Below are 12,373 nucleotides of genomic sequence, written 5' to 3' on the forward strand. Positions count from 1 at the left end.
TCGCTACAGAATATTTACAACCTGACCTACTTCGCCGGAACGAATTTCCCAACGAGCGAGATGTACAAATGTGAACAAAGCAATTGATGTGTGTGTGTGTGTGTGTGTTTATGCATAAGTAACTTCTAATCCCTATAAACTGATTTCAACTCGAGTTTCCATCTTTCTACGTTTTCTACTTTCTATTACGTATACCTAACTTCATTGACTCTCTCTCTCTCTCTCTCTCTCTCTCTCTCTCTCTCTCTCTCTTGCGGTTTCAATTAATCTTTATCCGGCACCCAAACCCTTCCTTAAGAAGATTACAAGTCCGCTTCATTTCCCGCAAACCACCAAAATGACCTTTAAGACTTTGTGTTAAGCTCCAAAGACTCTTTTGTCTTAATCTCGGGTATTTGTCTGCGCGGGTCTTTACTGCACACTACATTTTATATTAATAATATATAATAATATATAATATATATATATATATAGATATATATATATATATATATATATATATATATGTAGTATATGTATATATGTATATATAAATATATATACATATAAATGTAAAGAATACACACACACATATAAATAGTATGTTTATACGTATGTATCTGTGTGTGAAGGAAGTATGTGTGTCTATCTGATTGTATTTATCGTATTATCTATACAACTATTCATACACCACTGAATTTTCCATTATTGCACGAAATCTTCAACCCTTTACTTGTTAACACAATACCTCAAACTACACGAACAACTTTTTTCAAATAAAATTTATCCAAACACGAACCTCGAGAAAAGTAAAATCACAAATTCTCGGTCATTTGTATTTTTCAAAGCTATATTTACCTCGAAAAGTAAAACAAGTATCAAACTGTGATTAACCGATTGATCGAATGACAGTTACTAAAACCGGCGTTGCAACACCTATAGCCTGCGAAGAGAATAACCAAGGTCAAAGCTGCTGACTGGTAAGCATTGACAAAATCCCCAAACACCGCAAAGGCTTTGCTGCAGTTGTCAACACAATACAAACAGCTGCTAGGGGGAGGGGGGGGGGGGGGGGGGGGGGGGGCGCTCGCATTGCGGAACGAACTGTTCCCCTGGGTAGGCAATATATACAGCCAACATTAACACCTAAGGGAGTGCCGTGGCACCAGGTCACACTTTGTCACGCGGATGACCATCTGCCGCGTTAACAACATACGAGGTCATATACAGCGGGGGAAGAAGACACCAGGCCCAAGCCGTGTTGCAAAGGCATTGTCGTCTGTCTCACGGTAAAGTACGCCTCGGGTTTACACGGCTCGTAAATAACTGAGGGTTTTTGGTGTACTATATATGTATTTATATGTGTGTATATATATATATATATATATATATATATATTATATATATTATATATTGATATATATTGATATAGATATATATCAATATATATAACTGTACACTATAAATGAATATATGCATATATATGGAAGTAAAAGGGCCATTTCATTATAATCACAATAATCTTTCAGGCATCTGTTTTACACACACACACACACACACACACACACACACACACACACACACACACACACACATATATATATATATATATATATATATATATATATACATATATATAAAGAAGCTTTCACCTTCCGTTGCAGGATTCGAACCAATGCACACGAGAGATTTTCGTCGGAACCTAACGATGTTATCAAATTCAGCCATCCCCCCGCCCCCAACACCCCCACCCTCCTCAGATAAAGGCATCCAGTGATAACGCAACCCTCCCCCCTCTCCCAGTGCGTGTGTGTGTGTATGCATATAAAACACATACCTATACATGGGCGTATTTATGTATAGGCGGGAAGAGGTTAAGTATAAATAGATTGTGCCTTAATCCGTAATGTTGTAAACACACTGGAATTAAGCGCTTCCAGTGACGGCTATAAAAGCAGCCTGTCTGACATTTCAAGTCTGGAGTTTCATCCCGATGCAATTGGAGATTAGGTGATGGAAAAACATCGTACTTGAAGGTTAAAGGTAAGTTTTGTGGAATGTTTTCCACGAGAGCAGTAACTACGGCACTTTGCTACTACCTTTTTCTTATCCAAAACTATTTTTATTAGAATTTTGATTTCATACTCTCTTCTTGATCATACACATGCCTTCATTACATGCGCGCGCGTAAATACACACGCTCAAACAAATACTCACACAGTTACATATAATGTCGAAGTTAAAATCCACTTTAAAAGTCGCAGTAACTACGATAACAAAACAAACATTAAATAACTTACTATCAAATGTCTCCGAAACCATATACCTCAAGGGTCTCTCACTTTCAAAAACATTAAAAAAAACTGACGTGACAAATATCAAGTATGACATCTTTACGATAGCACTCACATTCACAAAATTTCAAAAACATATGAAATCTGAGACAGTGTTCAATTTCAAAATAATAATAAAAAAATAATAACAATAACGAAACCGTGATTAGGATATTGAGTCAAGAAACCTTTGAGAATGCTCACTAAAAAAAAAATGGCGACTTAAGATTTTAACAATCTTGGGACTGCCCACTTTCAAAATATACGAAAATAAATAAATAAATAAATAAATAAAAAAGTGACTAAGATTTTAACTCAAGAAATCTGAGAGACAGCACTCACTCTCACAATACTAAAAAATAAAATTTTACAAAAACACTGACTAGAATATTGCCTTAAAAAATCTGATAGTCTCAGTTTAAAAAAAAAAACAACAACAACAACAAACACACACTGATTTTCATAATTATCTGGTGAATTTAAAGGTTTTAACACTTACCTTTCTGGTCGATGTAGAAAACACCATTACCCTCCGACCCGACGAGGGAGTAGGAGAGAGCCGAATCGGCCGGGTTCTGGTCGCCGTCCACGGCTGGGACGGAGGCGACCAGGGTGTGGGGCGGAGCCGATTCCAGCACAGAGGCTTCCAGGACGTCCAGGCCGAAGACGGGCGTGTGGATGTTTTCGTCCACATCCACAACCTGCGGTTTAGGAGCGAAAAATCGATTCGGTTCGTGGGTGTCCATTTTCATTACTTGGTGAAATATTTAGATTAAATACCTTTAAATAAATTAGAAATATTCATTCAGTTTGAGAGAGTCCTAATTCATTAATTATTGAAATATTTGGATAAATTATCTTTAACAAAAACATAAAACACTTCATACATGTAGTTTTATAAAAAAAAAAAAAAAAATGGTTTGAGGGTGCCCATATTCATTAATTGGTGAAATATTTAAATAAAATACCTCTAAAAGATTAGATAATCCATTTGGTTTGAGGGCGTCCGTATTCATTAATTGTTGAAATATCTGGATAAATTATCTTTATCAATAATAGAAAATATTTCAAAAATGTAGTTTTATTTATAAAATAAATTAGTTAGAGAGTGCTCATTTTCATTAAAAGGTGAAATATTTAGATTAAATATCCTTAAAAAATTAGAACAATCCATTTGGTTTGAGAGGGTCCAAATTCATTATTGAAATATTTGGATAAATTATCTTTAACAATAATAGAAAACACTTCATAAATGTAGTTTTATATATCAAATAAATTGGTTAGATAGTGCCCATTTTCATTAATTGGTGAAATATTTAGATTAAATATCCTTAAAAAATCAGAAAAATTCATTTAGTTTGAGAGCGTCCAAATTCATTAATTATTGAAATATTTGGATAAATTATCTTTAACAAAAATATGTAAATTTCATAAATGTAGTTTTATAAAAAAAAAAAAATTGGTTTGAGAGTGCCCATACTCAACTGTTCAAATATTGAGACAAAATATATTTAAAAAACAGAAAACACTTCATAAATGTAAGCAAAACAACAACAAAATTGTTGCTAGGATACCAACAATCTTATTACAAAAACTTTTCTTTTTTAATAAATTGTTGAAATATTTGGATAAAATATACTTCGCCATTAAGTAACAGTAAGCAATGGGTACTTCACCAATTGTAGTAAAAGCAAACCCAAACAAGAAGAGCGAATTTCCAACGTGTTGCTCGAACGACGGCAGGGAATTTCTGAGGATAAATGGGAATGGTTCCAGATACCTACTAGAGGGAGCACAGGTATGATCACCTGACCGTCTATCGGCGATAGCCGCGAATTTTGAATTTCTGCCGTGCGCGCGACGAATCGGCGGGATTAAGCTATATATATATATGTAACTACCAGGGAAGTTAGATATTTAAAAACGTTTTTTACATTTACAACTTAGTTCAGTTGGAAAAGAAGAGTTGAGATTTGAATAAAAATCTTCAATCGACATCGATTTTATATATAGATAATATATATACTATATATATAATATATATATAAAATATTATTATATATATATATATATATATATATATATAATATTTTATATTATATATAATTATTAAATATATAATATATATATCTTTAATCATGAAATAATAATTTTCATCTGACTTCCGGTAAAATCCGTTAGTTTGGGATTACAAGTGATCTTTCCACTTAATTATACAGCCTAAAATTGCATAATAAATACTTCATACAAGTCGATTTTCTATACAATTACATACAAACAAATGTACTTCATTATCAACAAATTCTTCCAAATTCATTATGAAATACACTGAAATAAGTTCAGTGGTAAAGCTATGAAATAATATATATAAAATGGGATATGATGTCTACAATTAATCAAGAAAATATTCTCGGAGGAAAAATCAAGCTCACCCTGAAAACTTACTGAATAAGTCTTGTTAAAATAAAAATACACTTGACGTCACTAACCTGAATGATGACATAAGTTGTCGCTGACAAGGACGGCGTACCGTCATCAGTCGCTTTGACGGTGATGTTATAAGCAGGTCTTGCCTCATAGTCCAAACTGGAAGCGAGGCGGAGAGCCGCCGTGTCCTCGTCTAAACTGAATTTATCTTCGTGACCACCCACGAGGGCGTACCTTAGGCGTGGAGAATCTGGATCATGGGCGGCGACGAGGGTCACAAGGGCGCCCACAGGCAAATCCTCAGGCACTCGGACCGCCATGGATCGCTCCGTCGGAAAGACGGGCGGGCAGTCGTTGATGTTCGCTACCTGGATGGTGACGTAGGCGTGGGCGGATCGAGCTCCCCCGTCGGTTGCAACGACCCGCAGCTCGTAAACGTCGTGTGTTTCGTGGTCGAGCGGATATGCGACGCTTAACCTGCCGCTGACCGGATCGAGACGGAAGTCTTTGGTGTCCGTGGCTAGGCTGTAGGTCACGACCCCGTTGATGCCCTCGTCTGGGTCGTGAGCTTTGAGTTCGTAGACGCTTGTACCGTTTGCTACATTTTCGGGTAAAAAGAAACTATATGCAGGTTTATCGAACTTGGGGACGTTGTCATTCTCGTCCACGAGTGTGATGGCAATCTGTTTCGAGTCTGATCTTTGTGGGGTTCCCAAATCATACACTGTCAGGTTGAGGTTGTAGCGAGCCACTCTCTCCCGATCCAATAAGCCTGCCACAGTCAACTCCCCTGTGTCCATGTTCATAACAAACACAGAATCTTCATTACCCGATGAAATGGCGTACACCAAGTGTCCCATGTAACCGGGATCTTCATCTCTCCCGTCCAATTTAAGAACGACGGTACCAGGTTCGCTGTTTTCCCGCACTCGAACCTCTAAGGGAACGTGGACCAGTTCGGGTGCATGGGCATTAGTGACGTCAGCGGGAGGACTCAGTAAGGTTACGGAATCATCCCCTCGGTTGTTTTTAGCAGCTTTTGCCAGCTGTTCTGCCAGCCTCTCCACCACTCCCATACTCCGGCAATCGAGGTGTGCAAATTTGTCCACATTTGGGTTCTGCTGTCTTTCTAGGTGCATTCGAAGAGATAATGTGTCAGCAAAGTGTTGGCCATCAGTAGCAGTCACGTTAACCACCCTCTCCGAAGCCTGAAGATCTTGGAGGTCACAGGTGAGAGTCAATACACCAGATGTAGAATCTAATGAGAAGCAACGGTCATCATTTCCACCCACAATTCTATAACTTATTATATTCCCTTGGTCAAAATCCACGGCAGATAACGTAAATATTTCCGAACCAAGAGGGGCAAAGCGATCAATGAAACCAGTGCAACCTATGCGTTCAAACTGCGGCCTGTTGTCATTGACATCTTCCACGTGCACGGTTATAATTTTTTCACTCTGCCGCCTGAATGGAGAGCCCCAATCAGATGCACGGACGAGCAATTTCCAAACTCGTTTTTCAGTCTCGTAATCAAGTGCCCTCGTCGTTCTTACTTCACCTGTAAAATGGTCCACAGTAAAAGGCACGTCATCATTTGCTAAGCTGTAAGAAACATATCCATTTTCATCCGAGTCGTAATCTTGTGCACGGACTTTGGTGACCCAGGTACCTGCAGGCTGGTGTTCATCCACCTTAACAACACCCTGAGGAGCAACTATCATGGGCGTGTTGTCATTGGCATCTAATACCTTCACTATCACCTTCGCAGAAGCTTGATGTTGTGGAGAAAGAAGAGAGGGAGTGGTGGATGCAATTGTTAAAGTGTATGTATCCCTGGTTTCTGCATCGAGAACAGCAGCTGTGGTAATGACACCTGAGGTGGGATCAAGATGAAACTGGCCTCCTCTATTTCCGGCCAAAATAGTAAATCTTACCCGTCTTTGAGCACCTGGTAACCAAGACCCAATCTGTACAACCATTGTACCTAAAGGAGCCATTTCACTGACGGTGGCGTGATATACTTCCTTTGTGAACACAGCCTCTTGTTCTGGTTCTGGTGGTGCAGCTACGCGCACAACCTTGTAACTAAAACGTGGTCGAGTGCCCCCATCGGTGGCCTTCAGTGTCAAGTTGAATCCAAATGGTGAATCTGTCCAGTCAATGGTATCAAGAGCTGCCAGGTTAAATTCATTGCCCCCTGAGCCTGGAAGAACCCGAAATACGCTATCTGGGTCCCCTTCCACTATCTCTAAAGACTTCACCTCCCCACTTGGTCCTCTGTCTTGATCAGCGACATTTATTATGGCCACAACCGATAGGTGAGCTCGTGACATGGCCTCGGGGAGTTTAGTCACTAGGATTTGAGGATCATAAACATTTTCCTCGGTAACATTGATGAACAGTTTAGCACTTGCTGGCCAGCGTCCTCGTTGCTGCCGACCTCGGTCTTGAGCCTGAACTGTTAGCTCATAACTAGATTGTTCTAAATACCTTAATGGACGAGTCAACGTAACTACACCAGACGTTGGATGGATGGCAAAAACGGGTGTAGGGGTATGGAAGTTGTAGTAGATCTGGCCGTTGAGACCATCGTCAGGGTCCTCTGCCTTCACGCGAACCACAGAGGTATGCAAGGGTGTTTCTTCACTCAGTCGTACCCTGTACTGTTCTTGCAAAAAGAAAGGGGAGAGGTCGTTCAGATCAGTAATTGTAATTCTAACCTCACTCACAGCACCGGGTATATCTTCCTTTGTGCGATCGTGGCGGCGATGCTGCGCTTTCACTTTGAGAGTATAAGTGTCCCTGCTCTCTCTGTTCAGCACGTGCCTATTGCCCGTGCGGACTGTGATCTCCAGGAAGCAGAAGTCTCCCACTTCCCTGGCCCTCGCCCTGAAGAAGTTCTGGTCATCACCCTCCGTGATGCGGTACTTGATTTTGAGAGATGGGTCGGTCATGTAGACGCCCATCATGTCATCGCTCACCACCACTGTGTTGCCCAGGGCATTTTCGGGCACGCTGGCGTTATAAAAGGGTGCCGAAAATCGCACCTCGTCCCCACCCACGCCGCCCACGCCTGGTCCATCGTACAAGGCTACAAACAATAACAAGGCCAACACCGTCTGTTGCTGCCACGGCCTGACACACGTCCTTCTCACTGCACTAGGGGGTGGGTGGGGCTGGACCGGCGGAGGTCGACCTCGTGGACGAGGGTGAGAGTGTCTCGTATGGGTCATCTTGCCAAAGGGGCCGCCCGTGCTGCGGCCTTCAACATGCTACTCCACCTGCAAAGAGAGAGAGAGAAAAAAGCACTTTACTTGACATTTCAGATGCATAATGCTAAAATAGTACCTTTGCTTAAGTGATGCTAAAATAGTACCTTTGCTTAAGTGATGCTAAAATAGTACCTTTGCTTAACTGATGCTAAAATAGTACCTTTGCTTAACTGATGCTAAAATAGTACCTTTGCTTAACTGATGATAAAATAGCACCTTTTCTTAACTGATGATAAAATAGCACCTTTGCTTAACTGATGATAAAATAGCACCTTTTCTTAACTGATGATAAGATTAGTTCCAAAATCATTGCTGATAAACATTTTATAACCTATGGATCTTCAAAAAATACCGAGATATTAATAGCACTAAACCTCAAAGTCATTCTTTGCTGACGCAGAAATAAAGAAACTTGGAAGCCGTTATTACTTCGTTTCTGATATAATTAATTACTTTAAAAATTACAAACAGTATTCTTAAGCATAATTTTTTTTGCAGAGAAAATCTGTAAATTATTTTAAGAAGTAACTAAAAAATTATTCACAATTTAATAACACACCATTTCTCCCCAATTATTAATAAAAAATAAAATGGCTTAAAACGAGCACTTAATCCTAACAAACAACTTGGATAAAAGATTATTCACAATTAATAGTATGCACCATTTCTCCCCAATTATTAAAAAAAATAAAATGGGTTAAAGCGAACACCTAATCATAACATCTCCCGATTAGACTACTAACAAACAACTTGGAATTCATCTATTTCCCCTCAATTACTGACAACAAATGGGCTTAAAGTGAGCGTCTAAATTACTAAGCAACAAAGGAATGGCACAAAAGAAAAGATAAGCAAAGAAACAGTTGTGACGAACGAGACTTCATTTCCTCTCATCTCCTTCATTTCCACGACAGCCGCCGGAGCTGATACCATTGCCCAAATGGTGCCAAATATTCGAGTCGCAGTGTGTGCATGCGATCAATAATGCTTATATATATTTATCATCTCTTTTCGCCCCAGAAGCAAGGATAATGAACCGAGGAACAGAGAGAATGTGAGAAAGTGGCATCATGTGACAGAGAGAACGGTATAAGAAAAATTATGCAAGTCACCCTTGTGTGGCTTGTTTCGCAAAGAAATATACAGTATTATGCTAATCTCTTCATGGCCTCGTGTAATTACGTGGGTTTTATCTGCTTCATAAATCCGTAACGCAATCAGTTTTATTACACGTTATTTCTTTCAATGACTCCTTAGCTACATTAGTACGGCATGACAAAAAGACTTTTGATTAAAGTGATTTACGCTCACATCCAACTATCCCAGAATAACCTATGCCCAGTCATCCTAAAAATTCTCCAACAGCTACTGACATTATAATATATATATAGCTATTTTTATGTAACAGGCTGCATAATGCATTTTTCGAGTACCATCAGACGGCAACGGCAATCGTCAAACGCAAAAAAAATTATCTTCTCGTAAAATTCACAGAGAATTAATTGTTACAATATAAAAAAAAAAAAAAATGCAAGCAAGAAGCGAAAGCGGTTCGTCGATATATTCAAGAACAATGTTTTAGGCAACATTTGACTAAATTGTTACTACTTGAAGCAAAAGCAACGATTGTGTTTTTTTAATACAATGGTGCCAAAATGGTTATCTGTATACAAAATTATAATACGTAGATATTAGTCAGTAATTACTACTCAAAATAAAAGCAACCCTGAACCGAATATCAAGGAAAAACAAAAGACTTTCTAAACAAACAGATAAAGTGACGTAATGTATTAATACAAACATAAGAGAGTATTATTCATAAGAAGAGTTGCAAGCGCTGAGTGTTTGCTCGCATGCGTGCGTAAACCCATAAAGGAAAACCACAAAAAACCTGGCGACTCTCATGTGTTCTAGGACCCCTCCTCCTACCCATCTGAATCCTACATCTGAGGATGACGCACAATGCACTCTCACAACAACATTTGTATTATCTTTCTGAGGACGACAACTCAGGAGGGGAGAAAATATTTGGAGGAGTCGAAGAGCTCGGGCACTTCGACACTCTCAGCAGAGAGATTTTTGGAACGACAAAGCGATTCAAAGATTCAAGTCTGCACGAAACGAAGAATATTACACCATACTTAAAACGCCTCTACCTGTCACCCTGTGTACCTTTTTAAAAGTAATGGCCACCTAAAATTAAAATAAAACTAAATATTAGCCACCCTGTCTACCTTTTTAACAGTAATGGCCACCTAAAATAAAAATAAAACTAAATATTAGTCACCCTGTCTACCTTTTTAACAGTAATGGCCACCAAAAATTAAAATAAAACTAAATATTAGTCATTCTGCCTACCTTTTTAAACAGTTAATTGGCCGTCCCTAAAATTAAAATTAAAAAAAACTAAAATTAGTTAACACCACCCTTGTCTACATTCTTTTTAACCAGAATGGCCGCCTAAAATCAAACTCAAACTAAATATTAGTCACCCTCTTTACCCTTTTTAACAGTAATGGCCACCTAAAATTAAAATTATGTCACCTGTCTACCGTTTTAACAGTAATGGCCACCTAAAATTAAAATAAAACTAAATATTAGTCACCCTGCCTACCTTTGTTAACAGTAATGGCCACCTAAAATTAAAATAAAACTAAATATTAGTCACCCTGTCTACCTTTTCAACAGTAATGGCCACCTAAAATTTAAAAAAAAACTAAATATTAGTCATCCTGTCTACCTTTTTAACAGTAATGGCCATCTAAAATTAAAACAAACCTAACATACCTATAAAAATATTAATGCCTATTGCCCAGAAAAGAGCTGGAAATTCGTTGGAAGTCCGTCAATCCCGTCTAAATCTTGCAAAGGGGGGGAGAAAATATGCATTTTATCCCAATACCTTTTCCTCTGTCTATTCATCAAACAAGGAAGCGAGAAACAGAGAATTCCATCCATAAGATTCTCCATTAGTCTGTCTGTCTGTCCAGCCATATTGGGTACAAGCAAAGAATGCGAGAGAGTCGGCGTTTGGAAGAAGAAGAAGAAGAAGACGAGGACGAAGAATCAGCAGCAGCAGAGACCACTAGAGGTCACACTTATTTACCATCATTCTGCGAGCATAGCGGGGTGTGTGACATGAACCCACTGCCTCTACAATGACAACTTCTCGTGACCTCATCATCTGGGCTGATGGAAGAGGCTGCGTACTATCTCATGCAACACTCTCTCTCTCTCTCTCTCTCTCTCTCTCTCTCTCTCTCTCTCGGCCAAGCCTCCCCAACATCCAACAAAACACTTCCACGCATAAGTGGACACAGAAACAAGGCATAAGAGAGAGAGAGAGAGAGAGAGAGAGAGAGAGAGAGAGAGAGATACTCTCCTTACTGCCTCGCTTGCATGCACTGTTCGAGCTTGAGGTACAGCTCCAAGGCAGTATCCATTTAGTTTCGGCCTTGATGGCAATGGCTCCAACTTGAGTAACAATGACTCATGGTATTTTTTATCTTTGAATCCAAGTAAAGAAATTGATTGAGGCATTCCCATTACAATATAACACCAATTGAGGATAGAGAGAGAGAGAGAGAGAGAGAGAGAGAGAGATAACACCAATTAAGGAACATCCCAGACCTATAACGAATGGTGGGCCACGAACTACACACTGTAATTTTACAACTATGGCAATAATAATAATAATAATAATAATAATAATAATAATAATAATAATAATATGGAAAACAACCAGTGAAAGGACTAGATGAAAATGACAATAATGCAAGTTCATGAAGAGTAGATTGAAACTATTTCATTTCTCTCTCTCTCTCTCTCTCTCTCTATCTCTCTCTCTCGGTGTCTATAACCTAGGTGTTGTAACGCTAGTTTTAGTATTCATAAATCATTCAAGCAATCAATCGATTAATTAGTCAACCAATCTCTCTCTCTCTCTCTCTCTCTCTCTCTCTCTCTCAGGGTAAGGAATTTTGGAATAAAAAGACCGGACAACGAGGAACAATAGCGACCGAACAATCTTCCTACATACCGCGAAGACAAGGAAGTTTCTCTTAGGAGAGGAAAAAGTACATTGAAAGAGGCGATGAGAACTATATATATTTCGCTTTTGTAGACAATCTCTCTCAGCCATGCTGAGGAAAATACCAAAAAAGACAGTTGGTACGAATCAGGGAGGAGGAGGAGGAGGAGGAGGAGGAGGAGGAAGGAAGCTCAGTCAGAGAGAGAGAGAGAGAGAGAGAGAGAGAGAGAGAATGGGAAACATAATTAAATTTTGTGCGAAGTAATATTGCTATTATCATTTATTTCTCATACATGCAAAACTCCCAAAACAAAACATAATATCCACTT

At 39.0% G+C, this 12,373-nt stretch overlaps 1 protein-coding gene across 8 annotated transcripts in view; it reads right to left on the bottom strand.

Moving 5' to 3' along the window:
- Window positions 1-12,373, bottom strand: part of LOC135207178 (fat-like cadherin-related tumor suppressor homolog) — a 304,650-nt gene that overhangs the window by 274,429 nt on the left and 17,848 nt on the right. For all 8 annotated transcript variants that reach the window (XR_010312927.1, XM_064238764.1, XM_064238782.1 and 5 more), the window contains exons 2-3: window positions 4,802-8,023; window positions 2,812-3,013 (exon numbers count right to left, since the gene is read on the bottom strand). Coding sequence is in view for 7 of the 8 variants with exons in the window: in XM_064238764.1 (XP_064094834.1) it covers window positions 2,812-3,013; window positions 4,802-7,975 (3,376 nt within the window). In the remaining variant the exon portion in view is untranslated. The remainder of the gene's footprint in view (window positions 1-2,811; window positions 3,014-4,801; window positions 8,024-12,373) is intronic.

Source organism: Macrobrachium nipponense, chromosome 11, assembly GCF_015104395.2.
Source record: "Macrobrachium nipponense isolate FS-2020 chromosome 11, ASM1510439v2, whole genome shotgun sequence".
Lineage (NCBI taxonomy): Eukaryota > Metazoa > Arthropoda > Malacostraca > Decapoda > Palaemonidae > Macrobrachium > Macrobrachium nipponense.